The sequence below is a fragment of the Cygnus olor genome, chromosome 3 (assembly GCF_009769625.2).
Source record: "Cygnus olor isolate bCygOlo1 chromosome 3, bCygOlo1.pri.v2, whole genome shotgun sequence".
Taxonomy (NCBI): domain Eukaryota; kingdom Metazoa; phylum Chordata; class Aves; order Anseriformes; family Anatidae; genus Cygnus; species Cygnus olor.
This window is the reverse complement of record NC_049171.1, coordinates 26,979,191-27,005,065: the sequence shown is the minus strand read 5'-3', so window position 1 is coordinate 27,005,065 and position 25,875 is coordinate 26,979,191. Positions and strand designations below refer to the sequence as shown.

Here is a 25,875-nt window from a genome sequence, read left to right as displayed (position 1 = left end):
CAACACTGTATTTATTTGCTTACAGGGCCTTACTGGTAGCTAGGTCACTCTCCAGAAAAGGGAGAAAGTCTTTGGCTTCTTCAAGATTAACCAGCTGGTGGTGTCACTTTTTTGGATTACCTTCTTCATACAATTGTCTAAACTCTACTTGGTTCTATTTCAAGTACCAAAACAGGCTCTCAAAATCCAGTGACGAGGTACACAAACAAGGAAGTTGATTTCCCTCAGCTCCTCATGTAGAAAACAGAGACTGGCTCATGCCCTTCAGAGGGCAATTTGAATCACAAGAACTCCTATTTAACTACCACACAAAGACAGCTAAAAAGGAAATACCACAACCTTGTATTTTACAATTTATTTATTAACAAGAATCATATAAAAGTGACCAGAAAATGGGATATAATAATTAAACATTTTGAACAAAATCAAAAAATATAAGTCAGGCAAAAATCACTTAAGAATTGGGAATGCATTTTCATTTCCCATCCTTCGACACACTTTATACAACAGTATCCTAAACCAGCAATTATAAGTATCGGATACGATTACAGCCTCAGTAACTTTCTTTTCATCAGCCCATTCAAAGTACTAAATGCCTGCGTCTTCTAGGTAGTGAAGTGCATATTCCTTAGTATAAGGACACATTCAGCTAAAGAAGAAAGACAGAAAGGAAGAAAAAAAAAACATAGCTGCTTAATCTTCAGTGAAGTATGCCTCAAGTCCCTCCAGTTCTGCATGAGCTGTTGTATTTGAAGAGCTGGGAGTAGAAGTTGAAGTCATGCTTTCCTGACTATTGCTTTTTTGTTGAGAGTTGCCTAAATGACTTTGTTCCTTCTTCAGCTCTCTACCACCAGTTAATAACTTTTGACTCTCTGCAAAATACTGATTAGGATGATTCAAAGAAAATCCAATGTCGTCAAGCTGCACAAAATGAAAGGAAAAGTTATTGTATTTCAGAAAAAAACATTTTTTCATATTCAAGAACAAATTAATTAGCAACTTAATAAGTTTCTATACTGTTGAATAAAAATGCACACATTTGTCAATACTAGTCCAAGAAATATTAGGATACCATAGATTTATTTTCATCACAAAACTTCTTCCTTCACATGGGGAATAAAATTACTGCTTTGAAATAATCAGACAGTATTTTAGACTGTCTTTCCTGTACTAAAAAAAAAAAAACAAACCCAAAAAACAATATAGGTAAAATAGTATACCTTCACAAATTTAGGACAACCGAACCCTATACCTAAATCTTTATCTTCCTACCCTAATAAATGGACTTCAGTAAGTCTAGAATGCAAACAGCAGTAGAGAATATAAACAGAACTTGTTACAACTGAACAATATAAATGTAGAGCTTGAGCATCAATGGGAAACTCTCAACAGAAACCAGTAGCTTCGCCTCTTCCCCTTTTTTCCCCTGGCAGCCACAAAAACAATATTTATAAGGAAGCAGATTAAGTTTGTTCTTATATATTAGAGCAGTTGTTGGAGAGGAGCCCATGCAGGAGCAGGGGGTCTGGGGGGAGCTGCCGCCCACATGTGGGGGACCTGTGCTGGAGCAGTTTGCTCCTGGGGGATGGACCCCGTGGTACGGAGCCATGTGGGAGCAGTTCTTGAAGAGCTGCTGCCTGTGGGCAGCCCCCGCAGGCTCAGTGTGGGAAGGACGGCATCCCGTGGGAGGGACCCCACGTGGAGCAGGGGCAGAGAGTGACCGTGAAGGAGCGGCAGAGATGAAGCGTCAGTCCCTGACCGCAGCCCCCATTGCCCCTTCCCCTGAGCCGCTCGGGGGGAGGAGTTGGAAGGGGGCTGATGGGGGGAAGGTGTTTTTAGTTTCTCACTGCTCTACCTTGTTAGTTATAGGTAATAAATTACATTAATCTCCCTACACTGAGTCTGTTTTGCCTGTGATGGTCATTGTTGAGTGATCTCCCTGTCCTTATCTCGATCCATGAGATTTTCATTCTATTTTCTCCCCCTGCTCTGTCGCAGATGGGGAGTGAGAGTGTGGTGTGGTGGTGCTGAGCTACCACCACGGTAGTTACTAGTTACCAGTGTCAAACCAACGCAGTGCTTCCAGTGACCAAAGACTCAGGAATTTTGTAAAAATTCCCAAACGTGGGACACAACAAACCAGGAATCAAAAAGGCACAGACTAGGAATCTTCTGCTGCCACAATCTTCCCGTTTTCCCAGAAAGGTTCCCGTTTTCCCAGAAAGGAGTCAGTTGCAACTTAATGAGCAACTTTGCACGTGCGCACACACACACTGCATGAGGATACATACTGGTGGCTGATTTAACATGCAAAACCATCAGCTTAAATTTCAGCCACTTGTGAAAAATCATAAAGCGGAGAATCAGTGTGCGTCCTAAATGGGATCCTGATTAAATGTATTACTGCAGCCTATCTTAGCACCACCAGAAAATGGCTGCACGTACAACAAAATCTAATTCAGGCATGAAAAAAAGATATTAGCAACTGTACTAAGTGACCTTGGTTGAAAAACCCTAAAAATAAGTGGCAGGCCTAGCACACTAATTTGGAACTCAAAATAAAAGGCACATAGCAAAAAAAGAAACCTAAAACCACTACTGAATTTCATTTCAATCTTATCTGGATGAGTTTCATCCAGCCAGCTTTCATCCATGTCCCAATTTCCATTATCTGGGAACTAAATTACTTCCTTACACCAAAAAGGCTTAAAAAATAAGCAATACAGTGAAAAGCTGGTTTTCTTAGGAAAAGCTCTTAATTATCTTTTTTTCCTTAAAATCTCAGTTTTCTTCAGACCAATTTAAGACTCATTTTGTAGCTCTAATTCTGTTCTATGGCACTTTCCCCAACAAATTAGAACGAGCTGTAGAAGCAGCTCGTTGTATAAATAAAACCCACAGCCACGTTTCCAGAGGTGACTGATGGCATTTGTCTAAAAGCTACTTATAGACTGTTAGTTAAAATTGTCGTATGATCCCATGTACCATTTCTCCTTTTCAAATCTAAATGCTGCTAAAATAAAGCTCTAGTGGATGAAGTTTAGACAATGCTATTTTAATTAAAAGAATTCTGCCCAACACCTTTTTTTTTTCTTGAGTTGGAAAAGAGAAAGTTTTGTTTGTAATCATCATTATCCTTTGTGATAGTGATAAATAAATCTGTTCTGTGAAATTTTCAGTACGTTTCGGTGAATATTTCTCCAAACAAAAATATTCTGCTCTGACTGGAACTACACAATAAATCTTGACCACAAAAATGCAGGTGAAGCAGACAAATTTCCTTGATTTTTTTTACATTACACTGCTCATGTTACTTCATGCAAGTTTTACTGTGTTTTAGTGTTTTACACCAAAAAAAAAATCACAGCAAGTTGAAAACCTTCATCATTAACTTAGTAAATTTCTGGTAACTTAGAGCTACCAGAAGCAGAGAAACTAGATTTCTCTGTCAGTTTATCCATTCACACCTGTAAATCCATCTGGAAGCCACTATGCCCAAAGAAAAATGTATTTTCTGGGCAGTCAAATTTAAGCTTGTAGAGTCTATCGATCCAAGTGAAAAGACCTGTCACTTCAGACAGAACTCTTTATTCCACCCAGTAGCTGATGCTATCACAAGACTGTTCTTGGATTCAACACATTTTGCACATGCTGACCTTCATACAAATTCCAGTTCTACAGTTTTACAGTTCTGCTATGGCAAATGTTGTTTTGAAAGAAATTGAAGCAACCGTTTTATAGCTATGGTACCTTTGTTTTCTTAACCAAGAACTTTTAAAACAAAAGCTGACATTACAGAAAAAACGTGGAGCAATCACGGTGTTACTGTGATATCAATCAACCAAATCCTTTTTTTTTTTTTTAATTAAAAAAAAGTCCAACGTTCTTGTGATTTGGTCACAAACTAAGAAAAATGGTCTTTGACTTAATTCCTCCCCCCTCTTTTTTTTTTTTTAATAAACTATGCAGAAGTGATTCCTTGGCACCAGAAAGCTTGCTAAGTGTGCCAGATTTCATTTGCTCTTTAAAAATACACAAAGATTGCAAAACATCAGTACTCAGGAATAAAATGCTGAGAGATGGATGTTAATATATAAATAATCAGCTGTACAGCAAGTAACTGGCACAGCAACACTCATGCAAATGACATTAACAGTAGTTCATCTGGAATACAACTTAGTAACAGAGGCTCTAACCAGTTAGGTTTTCTTTTTCATAATAGCCAGTCTTAGATCAGTACAACTGTGATCTATTTACAATCAAATTTTGAAGCACTAATGATTTCTACAGGCAAGCTGACACAAGAACATTAATTTAACCTACTGGTAGTTCACAGCTGACTCATATCATCAATCTCTTTTACTTGACTATATGTATGTTGCCCAGATCAAAATTGTTCATTCTGGAAATATTTTCCTCTATTTTGAATTGTTATCCAATTCTATCAACTAAATTAAAATAAAATCTCTCTGCTATTGTAACTGTGCAAGACATTCCTCATTACTGTGACTATTTACTTTGGGTTACATTTGCACTCCTTACATTTGCAGGGTGTCTCATTTCCTCTTTACTTAAGCTGCCTTCTGCCCACTCTTCAAAACAAATAAAAACTCAACCAATCTAAAAAGAATAACCAACGTGAAATAGCTTACTATGAACTCACGTACAAATACTAGAACTTCAAACAATTATGGTTCTTTCTATAAGACTTAAAATCTGAATTTGACTAAAAAGACAAGATAGTTCAGTATCTTGGTAGTTTGAATACTTACTCTAGTTTCGTGTATAACAAACATATATTGTTTCTTATTAAAATATGATAATTTGAAAATATCTAGCCATTTGGTCATACTTCTATCATATCTTTTCTATCATACTTCTACACAGGCCATTCATTCATAACTCTATCAAGTCAAAATGGATTTTCTTCTCACATGTAGAACAGCTTGTCTTGAACAAATTATACTGTTATCATTTAAAAAATAACTTCCCCAAAAAGCAGTGTGCCTTAATATCCCAGAACTTGAAATATATGTTAAAGCCAATCATGCACCATACGCAGTGCTCCCCTTTTCCACACTTTCTGAAAGACTTAGCAAATTTCACGTAGGTACATTTCTTTAACACATTAATTTCTGCATGAAGACAATACACTGGACCGCAAAAAATGATGGTCACTTTTGTTTTGTGATTGTGAGATAGTAAAAAAAAAAAAAAAAAAAAGGTTCAGGTGAGGTGTAGCACTAAAGTCAATAAGCCCAGTTTACACTGAATCTTCAGATAAGCAGCATTTAGGTATCCTGTAAACCCAGAATACTGAGGTGCAAAGCATCCCCCCATTCTCCCCACGTAGTTGTAAACATCCCATTCTAGTTCAGCTGGACTTACTAGGACAGACTTAGTGTCAAGCACTACACTACTGAAGCCAACAGCAAAGCTGCTGCCAGCATGAAAATAAAATGTAATATAGATTTGATAAATGATAATGGAGAAGAAATGCAGAGAGTTCTTAGGTAGACGTAGTGTGAACTCAGCGAACTCAGAAAAATATCATCTTAAGCAAGTCTCTGCTACAAAGCCATTCGTGGTAGATCAGAAAGTCTAATCTACATAAGCACTACAAACTCTCAAGAATTATAGGTAACAAGAACTGCTTTGCATAAAATATATCAAAAACTTCCTTGATAAAATTTTGGACAGATTACAAAATTGAAGCTGAGAATTCTCCAGGTGAACCAGTCCATTATTTCTGGAAAAGTTTTACTCAAGATTTTTGAGCTATTTGACGAAACAGTAATAATCAACATTATACTGCTTGATTTTTCAGGAATTTCTTCCACTGAAAAGCTCTGCTCTTCGTATACAGGAAAGCAAAGGTTATATTGCTCGATTAGCTATCATCAATTAGAGAGACTTTTTTTTTTTTTATCCTCCCCTTGAAAATAAAATTACTAAAACATGTAGTTGTAGGACAGAAAAATTATTCTTAGCACACTGTTAATGAGTTTAGCAGCTAAATTCTCAAAAAAAAGAGCACCCTCATAACCATGTGACATTCAAACTGCAGAAAGTGACTTTCTGTGTTTTCTGCTTTTGCTGCTGGAACAACGATGACAGGAACTAACAGCAGGAACACCAACAGCGTCTGTCCATGTTCTGCCTCTGTCAGTTTTGCAGCCACTGTGCTGCTTTCTGTTAAGTAAACTTCAAGAAAATAACCAGACTTCAGTAAAATTACTTAGTGGACTATAGAAAAAATTACCAGGATAAAAAAATCAAAGACCTATCGCCTCAAACCATTCAAGCCACCTTAAGAAGTAAACAATAGGAGGGGACCGGAACGCACCATATTGTACCACATAAAATTGTTCCATTTACTTTTGTGGACAGCATTCCCAATATCTCCGTTTACAAGCTTTTACATGTCAGAGGATCTTCACAGGGGGATTTAGAAAGCAGTAAGTTACTCCACATGTATTAAACGTGATTTTGTAGAAACGAATAAGGGTTACTATAGTAACCAGATGAACAAAAAAACTTGACAAAATCTTTTTCACTACTTTGATTACTAGGTCTGAAAATGATGGCACGCAGTCTTTGGGACAGCAGGACTTTTAGAAAGCTCTTCATCTAGAGATTCTAGTTCCTTCTTCCCCAAAAAGAAAACACGATAAAAACTACAGTTCTTGTTAAAACATAACTCATATTAAAAGGAAGTGTGCTTGTGGCTTGAAACCTGTCCATAGAATGCACTTATTCCCTGGAGGCTACATTTACATCTAACCTATGCAGAAATTCTCAGGAAAGTTGAATGCATGAAAAAGAACAATCACAATGCTTCCTATTGTTTCTTGGAAGATTTTGATAACCTTCAGGACAGAGCTGTTGTTAGGTGACTGTTTCATTTCTACATGAAATGAATGAAAACAGAACAAATAAGATGAATCTCTAGCTAAAGTACGAAACAGCAGCAAAGCAGAAAGATGATTTTCTTAGCGCAAGCTGCGAAGACATTCATATCACCCAGGACTGAAAGAAAATAAAGCTTTGTGGGAATTTACCATAGGACAATGGAAAGACAGCTTTACTAAAACACAACACACATTCAGCACCATGTTGATTTATTCTTTGGTGAATACTGACCTTGGGTTCATAGTCATCTTGGGAAAATTATTATTTCTACTGACTTAGCCATACATAGGGTATATATTATCTAAATTTCAAATAATACATAATTTTGAATTTCCTTTCAGATTATTACAGCCGTTTTATCATCATCTTCGACGATAAGACAAAGTGTTCCTCTCAAATCACAGCTGCCAAACTGGCAATACTGACTATGGCTTCAAAGTATACTTTTGCTATACATTGACCCTAATGATTGCTGGGAATTTGAGGAAACAAGCAGTTCCATCTAAATCAAATGTGAAAACCAATAAGAACAAAAGAAGTCAACGGCAAACGTCTCTGGGTAGGTCATCTAATCCTCAACCAGATTTTGAACAAGACCGTGTTCTGATATTTGAAAGCGATGTTTCCATTTTTTCAGCTGTGGAGAGGACAAATTTATAAGAAAGACTGCACTCTCTTGTTTTTTCTTGACAACAAGGAACCTCGAGCCAATGAGAAAACTATTTTTTGAATCAAGAAATCATGCAGGAGGTATGCTACTGCCATTCTCTATCTTACAATTTTGTGGATCTTGCTTTAATATTTTATAGAAGCTTATGATTAAGCAAGTGGGAAAGGTCTGTGAATGTTCAGTTTGATTTAAAAAATCATCACACGTGACCAAAGACATGAAAAAATGTCAAACGAAAATAAACAATATTAACTCTGTAAGTGCTGGAAGATTAGAGTTTCAGTTACATTTCTTAGATCTATTCTGTTTATTTTTTAAGGTGTATCTCAAAATATCAAACATGCATTATGGGTTAAAAATAACAGTTTGTTTAAAAAGAGGATATTGAAAAAGTTAAAGGACAAAATTTTACATTATTGACCATTTTTAGGAAGAAATCGTAACTTTTTACTGTATCTTTAACATTCAGGATAGTAAATAACATCAATATATAAATGTAGGAAATTACAAAAGAATATGAGAAATTATTAAAATGAAAGCTAACAAAGCTGATGGATGTGAAAGCTGCAAATAGCCTCTGGATTTCATGCACGATTTCCATGGCCTTCCTCGAGACAAAAACGGTGATTATAGTATAACAAAAGTTAGTAGCTACTTACATCGTGTGTCAATTCAAAGTACTTCTGACAGGCCAACTGGTAATGCATGCCCTTCACCAAATCCAGGATCTAAACAGAGGAAGAAAAAAATTTAAAGGCTTCAGAGGTAGCACAGACATACAACCAGAGAATTCTGCATCTTGTTGATATTACCATGACAAGGTAAATATCACTTTTCTCAGCAGACATGTATAATACCTTGCAGAATTCTGCAGCACATGACATCTTTGACTCATGTATTCTATTAATAAGTGACAGCATTTAGACACGCTGCAGTTCTTTAAAAACACCCTGGCCACATTAAAAACAAGATAAAACCCCAGGAAGCTATGTCTGGTCCCTAAAACTTAATTTTAATACCCTTAACTTCAAAAATGAGTTGTATATATATTTTGGTAATACAATTGTGACAGTTATTGCTGAACTATCATATTGCAACATCTCTTCCATAATTGCAGACATAAATCTAGTAATTCAAGTGGTTGAAGCATGAAGCAATCAAGTACACTATTTGTATTTTTATTTTCCACATTACCAGTTTGTACAGATGCAGAATAAAACACTACTGTGCTCCCATCAAGAAAATTTAATGCAAACCCTTTAGACAAGTGTCTGCAAGACGGGAATGCTTCTACCTTCAATCAGATTTGTCCTTTTTGAAATGTAGTTATTTCTAGCCAAGCTCAGCAGAATACATGAGTGAATAGCCTGTTTTCAACACCTATTAGGAAAATCATGCTATCTTTTGTAAATACAATTTGCTTTCCCAATTCTACCGCATGTAATCTCTTCTGTGCTGTATAAAGTTCCATTCTTATCAGCAGAACACAATGCCACCTGAATTTTTTATTTATTTATTTAAGTTTCATCACCTCCTCCCTCCTTCATATAATCAAAATGTATGCGCTCTCTGCTTATCAAACAGAGAAGATTGCTGGAATTAAGAGATAACCTCACTGGAAGGAAAAATAGTTTTCAAGAAATGTTAATTTCAAGGCCCTTTCCCAGGTTTGACCTTTGTGTCAAACACAGCAATACACTCCGGCTTAAATCCCTGCTGCACTCGTTATTGGATGCCGCCTTGTATTTATTGACAGATATATAAATAAATTACATTTGCTGAACGGATAAAAATGGCAACACACTGCCAGGAAAGTACTTAACCACATTGTTTCTCTGTTACAGTTCAACTGATTACATTTCTATGCCTCTTGCCACTTCCTGTTAAATCTTCTGTAAAAGATCAAGACCAAGGCCAGCCAGGCAATGAAGTCTGAAATTTGGCACTCTCTCTCAATACACACACACATATACACATACACACACACACACACACATATATATATATAAACACACTTTCTTTATCCCCCCCCTTTGAAAAAGACTGAAAAAATTAGTGTCACATTAAGCAAAGGGTTGAAGAAAGTTCATCTATTCGAAACACTTCAATTACATTTTGCCTTACATCTTCCTCTGCCTGTTCCTTACAATAAAATCCGTACTGTGCAAAAGAGCTCTCTATTTTCAAGTAAATGCTAACAACATTGTATGTATTCATGTGTTTTTTTTTTTAATAAAAAAAAAGTTGAATCCCAAATCTTTACATTTATGTGTATTTCAACAGGACAGAATTGTTACAGCAGTTTTCATTATACCAAAAAGCCATTATGCCCCACTATATTTTCCTCATGATTCAGAGTCACGATCAAGAAGACCTACGGGTGCACTGGCTAGCTGAAAGAAACATTTGCACTGAGTTATTTCATAGCATTCAGATTTTTCTCAACTAACCCTTCCGGCTGGAATAAGTCAACTAATTCAATCTAGCTCAAGAACCCTTAAGGTCTCCTAAGAATTATTCATTTAACCAAGATTACACCTCAATGTAAGTAAACAGTTCAAAACCTCAGGTGGAAATGCATTTTAAGACTCAGAACCGAGTGAGCAAACAGAAGCTTTCTGAAGTATCAGCAACTTCTGAGTATAAAAACCTCAAAGTTTAAAGGCATCGAGGTTCTCTTCTAATTTAAGAGAACTTTTAAGAAAAGTTGATCAGTTAAAAGGCTAGTAGTCATACCGCAGCTTTACTTTTCAATTCCAGACCACACAGTCATAGCTGCTTTTTGCATCAATGCTACCATTATCCAACTCTCCTGAAAAGCAGAAAAGACAAGAATTATCAAAGCTGGCTTTTGATTTACTAACTCGGTGATTCACAGGATGTGAGATCAAGCTGCTGTTGTTGTCTCTGACGGTTCAGTGCAAAAATGGTTAACTTCAAGTGACAGATACCAGAAGAGGGATCACTGACACGGTACAGATGATGAGAGAATGAAGTGGCACTTACAAATAAATTCCACTTTTGTAGGAGAGATTATCCAGGACAAACTATTCTGAAACCAGGCCCATTTAAGCCCTGACCCATCCTCAGGAAAACCTTGACCCATCTTTAGAGTGGAGAAGAGTACTCCATTGAATCGATACTGCTGACACGTAACATTACCAGAGTTGGCCCTGAGGAACCTAAAATTCTTAAGGAACAATTTTGTAATTGTGCAGCAGCTCTATCTTCACTGCCCACCTTTACTGCACTTTCACCAAGGACCTGCTGTCCCACTCCCTCAAGACTGCTCAAACCTCCCAGAGCCTGCCATTCTGTAACCACACTTTTTTTTTTGCTGCACTACTATATGAAGACACACGTAGCTTGGAGAACAGCTGTTAAGAGGAACCCCTGCCAGCATTCTCCAGTGAAATTAGTAATCACATCTTCATAGCTCTTCTTTTCCCACCACTGACAGTGCTCCATAGATCAGCATGGCAGCCAGAACAGAGCAGGGACTTTCATCCATTTCTCAAATCAATGTATGTGGTTGCACCAGTAGGCATACTTACATTGAAGCTAGATTGAATACGTTTCATTCCTACTCCTTTCCCCTCTCCATCACGTTACCTCCTCAGCTTCGGCTGTTTAGCCAAATTTCAGCCAAATTTGACAGGTAGAAGTGACAAAGCTAGACAATTCTTACGTGGTGATTAAAAACTGTGGCTGGGTAGAAAAGCCAGACAAACATTTGTGACTCATTCAGGGAAAAGCAGTTGTAATTCAGCTCCCATCCGTTCTGAGAGGCACACAGAAGGCAGCCAAAGCATAAATCTAGTAACTGGCACATAACTTTAAATCAGCCACATCACATGGAAACAGATTAACTTTTTTTTTTTGTATATGATGGGGTTGAGGAATAAGGATTACAATAAACATACCCGAAGAAGAACAGCTTTAGTAGATCAACTGGGTGTTCTGAGATGAAATAAAGAGTTAATAATGGCAACAGCAGAACCAGCTAGGAAAGAGTGCTCTGTGGGAGAGGAACGAGCAATGCTCTATTTTAAATAAAACAGAATTATCATTCATAATAAATATTATCATTCCTACTACAATTGTGCTCATAATGAAAGCAAACTTGCAGCTGCTTTTCACTGGTGTTACCCAGAAACAGACCTCCACTCAAAACTACCTTAATTACCAGCAGCAATCTTTTGCCTCCACACATATTCAGACATTTACACTAAATTGCTTTATTTTGCAAGTAACTGTACATACTCAAGGACTCCTTTTGTTAGTTCTTATGTGCCTTTTCTTTCCCTGCCATCTGCAACTTGCTTTTGTGATGGTGTTTTACTGACTACTAATGAGGTTAAGATGATGTTTGGCAGCTGCATGCAGCCACCTGCTTTATGGACCTTCAGCTTTTACAGCTAAGACACTGCATAGCTGGGTAGTTTGAGCTCTGCAATTATCCATTGTTAATTTCACTTATTCAAAGTTAGTTCATTTTATCTGAAAACGGCTGAATTACCTTATATCTTCCAAACCCGAAATCTTTCTGCTGTAGATTCAGTTAAGCGTGACTCATTTCTAACCTTCATTTTATTTCAAAGGTGACTGAAGATATGACGGGGGGCAACTGCTGGAACATACATGAACACATTCGTGTTTTCTTCTGTTTCAGGTCAGTTTGTGACCACCTGAGCATAAGTCCTGCCCCAAGACTCCACACTGCACTTCACAGAAAAATCTTTTCTCCATTTTTTAATACTTCCTTTATATTTTAAAATGATCGCCAGCAATTTTTGAAGGTTTTCTTCGTATAATGTAGCACAAATCTTCTCATATTTAAGTTCTGTTTTCCCTCTAGGACTCCCTCACAGGCTGGAGGACCATTGCTACATCCTTGCCACAGCTCCTGTTCCTCTTATACTCTTTCACTTGTCCTTTTGTAGTCAGAATACTTGATCTCATGGCACTCAGCATCGCACATGGTAATATTCAGGGCACCGTAACAGCTCAGCTTCTCCCCTGCAACTTGCATCCCAACCATGAAGTAACAAAACCTAATCCAGTATGCTTTGCAAAGGTAAAAATAAGAGGCAGTCATGACCTTGATGGAGGTATTTTATGAACATCTCTTAAAAAAATACCTGTAGTTTTCCCCCCTCCATTTTTAATGTATAGGCTTTCCAGCCTTAAGTTCTTGTTTTATGTATGACAGTGAGGAACTCATTAAACACTTAAGAATAAACGAATGCCTGAATGAGAAGAAAATGTCAATATGTGACTATATTTGCTGCAGCAACCCCTGGGCAGCTTATTTAATAAAGACAGACATAATTTAAACCGAGTTAATCATCTTAAAAGGAAACAGCTCTAATGCTAGTTGTGTTTGTTTGCTTGCTTACTTTTTCAAAGTTTTACACAGCCTACTGCTGAAAGATAATGGTGTGAACATCAGGTGCATTAGCCCTTCTTGCATTTGAGTATTTCATTTCTCCGATACCAAAAAGTTTTGAAATAGCACGTTGTAAAACGTACACTTTTAATCAGAAATTTGGGGCTATGATTCCCCACACATTTTCATTTAACTTGACAAATCCTGTATGAGTTTACAGCCACTTACTTTAAAAGCCAGCGCTGCCTGTTTTTAGATTTGATAGATAACCCACGTTCCCGTGTAGCAAGGAAATGCTCAGTCAAAGTCTGGACTGTTATCAAGTGTAAAAGCAAGCATCTGAAATACTTCAAAATCAAAACACCTTACAAAATAAAATTTTTACTTCATGTACATTTTAAGTTTACAAAACAGCAGTTTCAGGAACAATGACCTAAGACAACTTGCTTCATATATATTGTTGTGTTTTCATGTTTTTCCTGTATTCTCATCCTGAACGGTGCATTTAAACCTTTGATTTCTTCTGTGCTATTCCTTTTTCCTCCTTTCTCTTCTAAATAAAAATGTCATGAGCAGTTTAATACTCCATAAATTGAAGCTGCTGAAGTGTAAAGACAGATCCTAATTCTGCCCCCTCATTCCTGCCATCTCCATTTTAATAATGACAGGCTGAAAGTGAATCTCAGTCCTCTTCCCTTTTCTCAGGTTCACCTACAGCTGGATAATTTTTTCATCTATTTTACCATGTAGTCGTAAGGCCAGCATGAGGGAAGGAATGGAAACTCAAGAAGCACAGACAAACAGAGGGTAAAACTGCCTTCCATAGCAGCAGGACCAAGTTAGGCTAATAAGCACGTGGTACTGAAGTCTAAGATTTGACTAATGAATTTAAATACTTTAAATTGAACTTGCTGAAACTAATGACATTCTTCTCCAACAGTGGGAGAAAGTGTGCTTTTTAATCTAATTTTATTATTATTTGCCCTAAACAGCAGGTAATTCTATTATTCTAAAAGACAAATTTGATTGTGTGCTAGCGCAGCGTGCCCAGAGAGGCTGCGGAGTCTGCCTAAAGATCTTCAGAAGCCACCTGGACATGGGCCTGGGCACCCTGCTCTGGGTGGCCCTGCTGGAGCAGGGGTTGGAGCAGATACCTCCAGAGATCCTGACCACCTCAACCATTCTGTGATTCAGTAATGGACACTCTCAATATCAACTGAACATACATTTTTATTACATTATTCTGGTGGTTAGAATATCAAATCCAAGTTTTTAAAAGTGTATTTTCTAGTCCAACCTTTATTGGTTTCCAATATAATAAAACATCTGTCTTAAGTACTTAAAACCATGTTCTATGTAGAATAAAATCCGTGCATATACTCTGACTATACTGTATTCTTAAAGCTTTTTGTTATCAAACAGATTAGCTATGCTCCTCACTGTGTTTCTGTACCTTTCTTGCATTCTCTTTTCTTTTTGTATGCTGTTTCATACACACAAGCCAGTTCATCAGTCCATCAGTTCAACAGTTACTTTTTCAGTTACCAGCCCTTCAACCAGATTTTAGAACAACCCACTCTTACTTAATTGCATACACCCTTTTTAACAACAATCTCACCCTCACCTGAATAGCCATACATACCTTCTCATTCCTAACATTTGTTTCAACTTATCAGGAAAAAATGAAGATTGGGAAAACTAAGTCTGAAATACTGTCACTCCGATTTTTAGAATAGCTTTAATCTATGTCATGTTAAGATGTCATGAAACACTTAAGACATTAAATTATGTCATGCTAATACTCGCCATTGATGGTGTCAGTAATACTAACACCACAACACCAACAAACACATACTAGGAAAGTCAAAGAAGTTGATCAAGACACATTATACCTGAATGATAAAAATAGGTGAGAGTTTTAATACTGGAAAACAAGACTTGCTTAGTATTGCCTAGATAGACTTGTATTTGTATCTGTTCAGCTTATATGCCAAAGTAGTCCTAGTGAAATCAATAAGCATATTCATGCTTGAAAACTAAAGACAACAAGACACACAGTTTAGCTGAGGAACCATAAGCAAAGTACTGTATTAAAACACCGGGTCTATGGAAATTTACAGCATTTGTAGTTACACAAATCTACACCAGAGTGCCACAAAGATTTATTTTCACTAACGAAGTTTCCTTGACATAATCTTATTCTCAAGACACTTAACTGTCCACCTGGAAAGATTTAATCATTTTAAAACATTTGCAAATTTTGATATAGTAAAGACAATAACCATCTGAGCAATTTTGGAAAGCAAACAAGCAGTCTTAACTCACCATTTGAGAGATGTGAATGATGTACAATTTCTAGACTGAAGGTCTAATGCTTTTTTAAAATTCCTTGGCAAGCTATATGTAAGGGTACTCTATTTTAGGACTTGAATTTTATCTAGTTAATTTACTGGGGAAGAATCCCGCCACAAAAAAAATCTCATAATATCTATGCTCTAAGTAAAAATGTGAATTTTTGAAAAGAGTTAGATTAATAAATATTAAGTCCCATATGGTATCATCATCAATTAAATATTTATTATAGCCACAAGTCAAAAAAAGACAAGAATTAAAATTGCAATTGCTAAGAGAAATTTTAAGGAACTTTAATGCACCAAATTTCACTGTGATAGCAAAACCAGTCTCACATGAGATTTGTCTGTATTAAGAACATCAATGGTTCTTGTGGTTTTGTTCCTGTTTTTATATATCTCCACAATAAATAATAGTTTAATAACTATTAGTAATTCTTACTTGAACAGTATCCTCAAAACTCACAGAAACACTACCAGCACTAACTGCGGTTAGGGCAGAATTCTTCAGCTGCAAGGGAAAACACTTTTACAGCTAGGAATGATCTAAAACTTTTCTAATATTAAATCGTCAGAAGGGGGAGTGTGGTCTGCCCAGCCATGGCTTAGCTAATTTATTTCTCTCCCTTTTAAGACTCCCCTATCCCCCAAAACATCAAACTTGTCAGAAAACATTGGCCAAAGTTCAATGACTCATTTAGAATCTTTAATTTAATCCAATTATGGAAAAAAGCGGCTTTTTAAATTAAGAGAATAATTCTACTAGAAAGAATATTCTTCATTCTAAAGTTATCTATCTTCTGTTCGTTTACATTAGCATTTTTTCTTAAAAAAAAAAAAGTAGTAATTGGAGAAAAAGCAAAAATGAGTCTAGGTCTCCTGTTTCTCCCTACTGCAGAACCACAAGTTTTTATTACCTTTTGCTATTGTGATAGCAGTGAATTGGGAAAAAAACCTGGGCAATTTCTTCAAAAACCGGTATTTTAAAACGAGTCTAAATCAAAGCCTATCACTACTATTTTTCTATTTGAGATATGTCAGCAACATATTATAGTGCATTTAGTAGAGCACCAAAACAGATGCATTTATCTTGCATATGCTTTAATCTTCATATTCTTCAAATTGATTAGCTTTTCTCAGAAGCGGTTTTATAAAGATTTTACCTGATTAGCAGTATACCAAAAGACAGAAATGAAATGTGGTCCAAAACATAATGCAAATACTGCGCAATCACACATTACATTGTCAGCTAACCGTATTACTTCTCCAAGAAGCAATTTTTAAACAAACAAAAAATCTAATTTCACAAATAAAGAAATAGCTTATCCTAAGGAAAATGTGAACTAAATACAAGTCAAATAATTTGGTTCTTGGAATAAACATCAGGATTAATTCTTTCTGCTTCAGGGTATACAATAACTAGGCAAGACCTGTGAGTCAATTCCTGTATCACCAGAGAGATCATTTCAGCAGAGACAATCTCAGAAAAGACAGCCTCAGAAAATCCAACCTGAGATAGCTGGCTGGACTGAGGTACTTCACATCAAACAGATTTACATGTTCAAATATCTTCATCACTTTTCTCACTACTGGCTCTACTACAAGATGACTGCAACGAAAGCAACGCTCAGACTGACCACCGACTCATGTCAGGTCTGGCAGTATTTACTTTGCACCACAGTCCCCAAGTCCAGCTTTCCTGTTTCACACCTTGTCCATGCACAGGGAGCCCTTTGGAAAAGCACTGTGAGGATGGCTTATGTTCCCACCACTGGTCAGTCAAATGCTTTCTTTGTATGAAAAGACTCAGGAATTTCCTGTCTTATGAACCTCAGAGGGAAAAGAGTACTCCTTATCTCAAAAGTATGAAAGACAGCCCTAGAAAGAGAAGACAGAACAGCACTCTATATGAGTACTCTAAAAACACCAGATTAAAATCCCAGAACTAAAATTGAGTTGGAGCACAGGTGATTTGGAAAGAACCCATAAGAACAGAAGGCATAAACCAAATACAGGATGGGAAACGCATCCAAACCAATCGGTTGCTGCTTGCGATTATTGCTGAAAAAATAAAACCCACCTGCAGCCATCTCTGATCAACTCGGGATCAACTAAAACAGCAGCCTGGCTTTCATGATTCAAGGACCTTTTCAGGTAAGCTGTGAAAGTTACAGGAGAACTGGGGAAAAAACTCACTGATGTGGCTGTTGACGTACTACAAATCCACATCTGATGGTCTGAAGCACTGTTAACTCGCTTTCTGGAAGATAAACCACCACCATTCAGGAGTCTACATCCCCTTGTTGAACACAGCATATTCAGGAATAAATCACAGTTCTTTGTGCTGACAGACAGCACAAAGATTATTGAAGAGAAACACTTGAAACATCAAAAGAGCATTGGATGTAACAACCCCTGGGACTCTAATCAGCAAAAAACATCCTCAAGATTAGCTTGTCACCACGACCTTGACGAATATTTAAAAATGTCTGAACAAATGGAAAGGAAGCACCCCAAACAACAACAGTTCTGATCCAGATCACTGTGCATGAACACCTTCTCTGGCACCTCTCTTCCACAGCTTCTCTGGCACCTCCTCTTGAGGGAAACTGATACTCAGGGCAAGCCTGATGAGTTTCCAATCAACCTTAATTTCACAATGAGAAGTTAATCTTAGCAGGGAACAGAAACTCTCGAACTGTCAACCCCTTAAAGCGAGCTTCTGAGTTCAGGAGAGAAGCATCTACTACTGCTTATCTGAAGTACGGAGCGCGATATACTCCTCTCACAAACACCATTTACCCAGAAGAGGGAGTGCCCCGGAGCATCGAGTTCAGGAAGAACTACAGGACTGTATGTAACAAAATGCTTGGTGGGCACGTGAACAGAACTCTAGGTGGTAAGCTCAGAAGACCTCGTGCCCTTACACACAGAGATGCTGCCTGAGACCTAGCATGGAGATGCCTTTTGAAAATCTCATCTGTTTCCATGACGATGGCTGCATAACAGATTCACACATTGTCAGATAAACATAAGAAACATTTTACAGCACAAACCATCCACCCACGAGGTCTCCTGGGTATAAACAGACACATTCTTGAAAAGAAGCACGTCTTATGGTGATAGCATATAAGGAATCTAGCTCTGGAAACATTTTGTTTAGGTGAAAAATGTATTAACTAAAAATAAAAAAAGGTTAATCTCACAGTAGCTTGAACCAACTCTTATTTACTCAAACGTTCTCCCAGCTTACATCTTGACAGTGATACTGAGGGAGTATCACTTGCTGCAGCGGTGATAGTTACTACCTTGCTTTTCAGGTTCGTAGTGATACATCCTTCCATCTACTCCTCAGAGGAGGCTGTAAACAGAAAACCTTCTCTTCTGCATAGGGTAATGAGCCCATAGCTGTAGATCCTACTAACTCTTGTGATAATCCAATTAATTCTCCTCACACACAACACAGTGAAGAATGATTCCTTGACCTCCACAGGGATCTGCTAAGCCACTGCATTGCTAACCACTTCTAGAAATAGTAGAAAGGTTACTTCTTAGTTGAACCTATAAAACTGAATATAAAAAGAAGGAACTACTTTTGACATTGAGAACATGAAGTACAGGTACGTGTTTTGGGAAACGGAGAAAATTTTAATACTAGACTTGTTTGGGGAAGTGGGGGTCTGCAGGACCTTGGTAATGGAGCGGGTGGATATTATATTTACATTACCCACTTCAACCAAGCAACGAGGCCTTTTGGGCTGAATTCTCATTGACACACTGACTTACTCTCAAACAACTTTGTCAACACATCCTATTGATCTGGGTTAAAAAAGGAAGTCTGTTATGGGATGACCCCATTCCCAAAAACTCTCCAGGAGGTCACTGAATTGGATCTTGGATCACCCATTAGTTGCTGAGAAAGACAACTGTATTAATTTGTCTGCTAAATAACTAGAGAGTCCTAATAATGAATTGCTGACAGATGGGTCCTACAACCGTGTAAAAACAGTAACAGACTTGTATGAAAGTGAAGACACTTCCTAACAAAACGGGTATCATGTTCTTCCATGTGTGGAGGCAAAAATTAGCTAAAACTGTAAAAACTGATGGGTGGCAGACAATGCTGTGCATGTGCAGGGGCAGGGATAAGGGGGTGGGAGGTAAACAGCCAAAACTGAACTTCCAAACTGTCAAGCACAAACCTGCTAGCTAGCTACAACTGGTATGAGCTGGTTGTAAATCTTGATAACATTTAGACTAAACAGAAGTGACATGTTCCGATTTTCCAGTTAATAAAGAAACATAACACAGAACCATCAGTTAGGAAGCTGATTGCATATTTTGCAGGCAGACTATTAAGATGAAGAAAAATAGGGACTTGGGAACACAGAAAAAAGAGGGTGAAGATCCTGGGAAGTTGGGGATTATTCTGGAGATCAAAGATGCATGGTGATAAATGCCAAAGAATTCCCTGGGATCACAGCTTGTAGTGCCTGAGACTCTTAAATGCAAGCAGCTACAAAACCGGTATTGATATGACTTTCTGCCCCATCTTCCCAGACCAGCAGTGATTTTCCCTGACCTGAGTAAACACAACACCAGAGTGGGGAGCAAGAGAGGGCTCACGTGAGATAATCAAGCACGGGTATAATTCTGATCTCCTTGACTGTAAAAAGCTTTCAGATCCACTACAGGTTATTTACTGTCTCTCACCTGTGGCATCAGCACACACATCAGCTGATGACTCAACTACTGTGCATGCTTTCATTAAACGGATGCGAGAGACTTTCATACACTGCAGGCATCTGAGTCCTGGAACACTGATGTCAAACTCTGGCTCCTCCTGAGTTTGCTCTCCTCTGTATGAGGCCACTTTGGTATCCTCTCAGTCCAGAATAACGCATTTAGTACTACCATAAACCACCATGCAGAGAGAACTGAAAAAGCACTGCAATACATGCACTGATCTGGTTTTGACATCACTGAAGGGAATTTTTCACTTTGTGACAACCTGCTTGTCTAGAACACACAAAGCAACAGAAAAGAATAAATGAAGACACATTTGAAGACAGCAAAGAACTCTGAAACAAAGCAAGGAACAAGTGTAAGAAGCCATGAGCCCCAGGAAAGACACTGTTTATTAAAATACGTAGCTGAAAGGTCAAGCTTTGAATCATTCATTAAAAACATAAATCTGTTGAGTTTTAAGAAAGCTCTCGCTGATCTGGAGCTAGCAGAATGTCTAACAGACTGAAAGGGTACATACAGTTTGAGTGAACGTCAATCTTGAGGCTGATACACTGGAAAAGCAACTATATCAGAGGTTTCAAAGGATCGACAAACCGTTCACCCCTCCTAACCATTCACTGCACTAAAGGAAAAAACATTTCTGACACCACTGGAAGGTCAGCAATTATCACCAGCATTGGAGAAGACTCTATAAAGTTGCAGTCTGGACTGAAGGACTCTGAGTTGTTATTGGTCACGTGTAATGGGGAGTGGCAATTATAAGATAGGTAAAAGCTCTTGGAGACAGATGTGAAGCAATCCTCGTCCTCCTCCTGAATATCTCAGACTGACTGATGTAAAATATCAATTTCTGAAAACCCAGACAGAGCCAGCTTTATTACTGGACTTTGTTTTGTTTTTATTACTTAGAGTGGCCACTGCAGAGCCCTGTACTCTCAATGCACTTAAACTCACCCCACAGAGTTCCTAGACTGCTCTGTGTCCTTTTCCAGCCACTGATAGAGATGGTTTCTCTTACTCAGTTTTGATAAGAAAATTTAAGATTTGTAATGAGTCCCAATCCTACTTTACAAACAAACAAAAAAATCACAAATGAGCTAAGGAACCATGTTAAATATAAAGATCCTACCTCACTGTGCAAAAGCACTGAAGAAATAGCCTCAACTGAATCCTACCCACGCGTAGCAAGGCAGCTAAAACAGGAAATCCATACCAATCTTTCCAATGATTAGCAGGATAAAAATCTCAGAGCAGCATGATTTTTGATGCATATAAAAAAGAAAAAAGCCAAAGGAAGGTATCTCTAGTGCCTGTCAGATAGATGAAAGACACTTAATATGGTCCAGGAGAGAAAGAAAAGAAAAAAAAGTTCCAAGAAAAAAAGTCTGGGGATTTCTAGAATTTGTGAAGAATGACTTCCAACGAACAATAAAATCTTTTAAACTATTCTCTTTTAATCTATCTCCTAATTACTTCTTCCAAGGGAAATTACTTTAAATGAAACTTTCACATTTTTTTTTAACTAGTGCAACACTCTGATGGTGCCTGACCAGCAATGGTGATACTCCACATGAACAAAAGATATTTTACTACAGACTTAATGTAGACTTCACGCAGTTAATATACATTACTTTTTCCTGAACTCTCTCAGCTGAGCTCTAACCTGTATGTCTCCCTCCAATGAAGACAACAGCGTTCTTTTATATCCTTAACCTCCTGCAAGAACAATGAATGGGAGGTCAATGTCCTTCAGTATGCATGCGAAAAGTTCCATTTTCTGATTGCCCGTTCTATAGATGACAGGTTATCAATTTACTGTTACCTTTTAAAAAGCTGCTAAAATCTGTTAAATTTCACTAGGCATCTCATGAGCTGTTGTTGTCTAGGGGAAGTCAGCACAATGGACATATGGTGGTTTTTTTTTTTATAAGTTTATTACAGGAAACAGTGACTAACATCCACTATAGTAATAAACAAACTCATAATATTAAGCAAAAGAAAAAGGTGATGACAACAGTCAACACATCAATGGGAGCACTGAAGCAAGAAAGACAAGATTCTGGCTTAAGACTTCTCGAAGAAGAGATATTTTACATACTAACAAATTGCATGCAGCATTTCTACTCCAATATACAGTACAATTGAAAAACAGGGCCTCATTAAAGGAAGTTCCAAACAAAATATGCCTTACCTGAGCTATTCCACTGGGAGGGATCTTGTATGACTGCAGCTTCTGCTTCAGTAGCTCAGGCTCACTGTGGCGGAATGGGCACCCTGACAGTAAAAACAAGCTAGCTCACAAACAAGGTTGTTTACCCAGGAGTTAGCAGAGTAACACACTCGAGAGACCAACTAAACTGTTTCTAATTGTCTAACAGCTTATTAATAAAAAAGTTAATTGCCCATATGTGCAATTGCTTTTTTCTTTTTTTTTTTCTTTTTTCTTTTTTTTAAATAATTAGTCCACTGCATGGTTAGTAGGGCACCAGACTCTCAAGAGTTACATAAAATATCTTAACATAAACAAGCCACAGTTCTCATTCAGTGACAGGAAAAGAGATTGTTAGCTTCCTACCAGAGGAAGAAACTGAAATCCATTTGGCTCTCTTCCTTAGCCAAGGAAAAGGCTAAAGATTTCCCTTTGTTTTGAGAACTCACCATGATAATCGCCTTGACTCGGTGGATTGGACATGATAATCTTCATGCAGCTGTACGGGGTATAATCCGTTCTCCTTCCTTCTTTCCCATAGCTGTGGCGAATGCTGTAAGCATATCCTTTGTCAAACTACAAAAAAAAAGCATATATACTTATATCCTGTACCAGATTTTTAACTTTGCAAATAGAAATGCTGGATTATGAAGTCAATTCTCCAAACCTACTCAAATTGAGAAAAATGAAAATAGATTTGTTTGCTGCTAGCTTTGATTTTTACATTATATGGACTTGTATATGCACATATACATATTTTACATACACATCACAAGAGAAATAAGAATTATTATCTTTCAAGCTGATGCAGAAATCATTAAAGACCAAAATCGTGAGCCCCAAGATGTTAGTAAATGGTGAAGACATGGCAATTTAAAACCTTTCATAAATGTCCATAAAATAATTGTTTTATCATGGAAAAATAATAGAAATTCAGATTTCCTTAGTCAGGTTCACGTTTTTGTTCCCCCAAAGCATAATGCTTCACCTATACTTTGTTTCAGCACTAAAGTTCAGTTTGTTAGAGTCTAAAATTGAGTGCTTTGCATGAGAAAAAAACAAAATTTTTAGCATATCTCTTTTGTCCAAAAATCAACTCCCAACTCATACCAACTCCTGCAATAAAATTAAAAGTTCTAAAGAAATATAGGTGTAAACAAACATTTATTTCAGCAGCCCGGTACATTGCTATCAGTACATCATTTTAAGTAAGTCCTGTGAAGAGGACTCAGTGACACGAGTTCATGCTATTTTACATATGGCCATAGCTGACGTAAGATCCGTGGTAGAATCAGAATAATTTCACACCCGTATTCCATGAAGCTTTATTAGCTACTGTGAGCCATCAAGGAACATCTGTTCAAATACATACTCCTAGAGGAACTGAAGTACAAGTTAGAGACTTCTCATTAGCAGCTTCTTTTTACAGGATTTTGCCCAAAGTATCACAAAATAGTTCTTAAAAAATAAATAGGATGAAATAATGAAGCTTTGTGTGCAGAATTACACTTCTGTCTCTCTCCTCCTCAAGAAAGCTACAATACATAAAAGAACAACTGTGCTCTTCATGCTCCAGCATTAACTTTACATTTAATTCAGGCATAGAACTTCAAAAAAACAATTCCCGTAAGAATTTGTTTTCTTGTCAAAAACAACTTAAAAATCATTTTAACTCCAATATTTTACTAACATAGGTCAATACAGACAAAAAATATTGAAGCATATAACGGGTTAACTCTGTTTATTTAACAGATAAGAGCAATTCCCTGCTTGGGCTGCGGATTTCCAATGGTAATTCAGAATATTCAGACATCTGTGAAATTATCTTGACCTGCTAAAACTCATACAAAATAAAACAGAAGAAGAGGTATGCTTTTCTTAATATAGTATTTGAACGGTTTTGACAAAATCTAACTATATATGATGGAAAACCTGTAACATAATATGGAAATATATGTTGAAACATAAAAGACAACCTTTGAGAATAAAAACATAAGTTGCACCTGATTCTGGATGGGTGAAAAAAAAGGAACTTCCTTATCAAGACACTGCCGTAGTCAAGTTAGTATAACAATATTCAGCACTCACTCTAAATCAGGCTTAAGGCATCCAAACCACTGAACAAACATTGACTAATTAATCCTTACTATACATTTGACAAAGTGACTTTATTTTAAAAGAACACCAAAAAACACAGATATATCAAATAGATAACGTTGTGTTTTCCAGCACAGCCAAGGCAGGCTGCAGCACATCAGCATATCCTATCTAGTCAACCCTTCCATCCAGGGGAGAAAAGAAATGTTTGGTTGAACAAGCACTATTTTTGCTTACAATGAAGAACTGGGTTTACCTACAGTAATAATTTAGGAAGAAGTGGAAGAGTGTAGGAGGATGTGCTGTAGGCATGTGCATGCCCTCAGGAAGGGCAGGTGCAGGAGGACTCCCTCACCTTAGCAGCGCAAGCAGCAGCTGCTGGCTGAGTACTGCTGCTCCTGCAGGAGCTGCAAAAGCTAAATACAGCCTTTGCAGCTGCCAGCTTTAGGAAAGCCTAATACAGCAAAAGACAGCATTATAATGGTGAAAATGTGATGTTAGCACTTACATATGTGCATATATACTTACATATATATGCACACATGCCAGTACATATGTATCACGGCATGGAACTTAATTGGGAGCTGGGAATTGGTATACTTATTCTTTCAAAACTCCTGAAAAACAGCCAATATCAGACACAAAGATGTGCATATTTTAATTCCCAACCTCTGAGAGAATCTGTTAAGCTAAATGTCAGGTTTGTGATCACACAGCCACATATTCTTCCATCCAGAAACTCTGGAACCTTTCTGCCTTCTTTGCAAAGATTGGATGAATGCAATTTCATTTGCTTAACAGAGGGTATTTGAGTAAGCAAAGCAGATAGGTTTTTGTAAGGCAAAAGCAAATCTTGACTGCTTCCGGATGTATTGCTTAGTTTGCCAGAAAATTAACAACCCTCTAACAGTGCTGTATACTAAAATCTTCAGCTATACTTTTCACATCACTTGTCTTAATGCCCACAGAAACTACTTTTACTACCTAACTCATTATTTTATGCTGAGAAGCAGCTTTTGCAGTAAATAGAAACAACAGCTACATAATAACACAACATGGCCTTGGGACAGGTTGGGGATTTTCTCATTGCTTTCTTGTAACCCTGTTGGGATCTTTTGAGGCCATTTGACATCAGTTTCATTACACCTATATGTTCTTTGGGCCAGGGTTACTTTTGGTTTTTTAGTAATATTACAGTAGAATAGTATTTTGAGAAATTAAAATGTATAGAAATAGACATAGCTACCACATGTGAACTTAAAACTAAGGTATCAGAAGACTGAGTCATTTACTTATTAAGGTAAGAACCCCTCTGTGCTGAACAGAGTAGCATAAAATGCTTTTTTTTTAAAAAGGCAACTTTATAAAACTCATTTTATTTCTGCCATTGTAATTGTGCCACTTTTTTAATGGAAACACTAGTGATAAGAAAGAGAGAAAGAAATTGTGCAAAGGCATTTTTGCTTGCCTTTTTTTCAGTAGTGGCCATTCTTCTGAA

The 25,875-nt window shown here is 37.3% G+C and overlaps 1 protein-coding gene across 3 annotated transcripts in view; it reads right to left on the bottom strand.

Annotated features, from left to right (window-relative positions):
* Positions 1 to 352: 352 nt before the first annotated feature.
* The window catches only part of PRIM2 (DNA primase subunit 2), a 109,217-nt gene continuing 83,694 nt past the window's right edge, over positions 353 to 25,875 (bottom strand). For all 3 annotated transcript variants that reach the window (XM_040554257.1, XM_040554258.1, XM_040554262.1), the window contains 4 exons: positions 22,730 to 22,856; positions 22,263 to 22,345; positions 8,242 to 8,310; positions 353 to 921 (listed from right to left, as the gene is read on the bottom strand). In XM_040554257.1, coding sequence (XP_040410191.1) covers positions 694 to 921; positions 8,242 to 8,310; positions 22,263 to 22,345; positions 22,730 to 22,856 — 507 coding nt within the window. In that variant the 3' untranslated portion in view covers positions 353 to 693. The remainder of the gene's footprint in view (positions 922 to 8,241; positions 8,311 to 22,262; positions 22,346 to 22,729; positions 22,857 to 25,875) is intronic.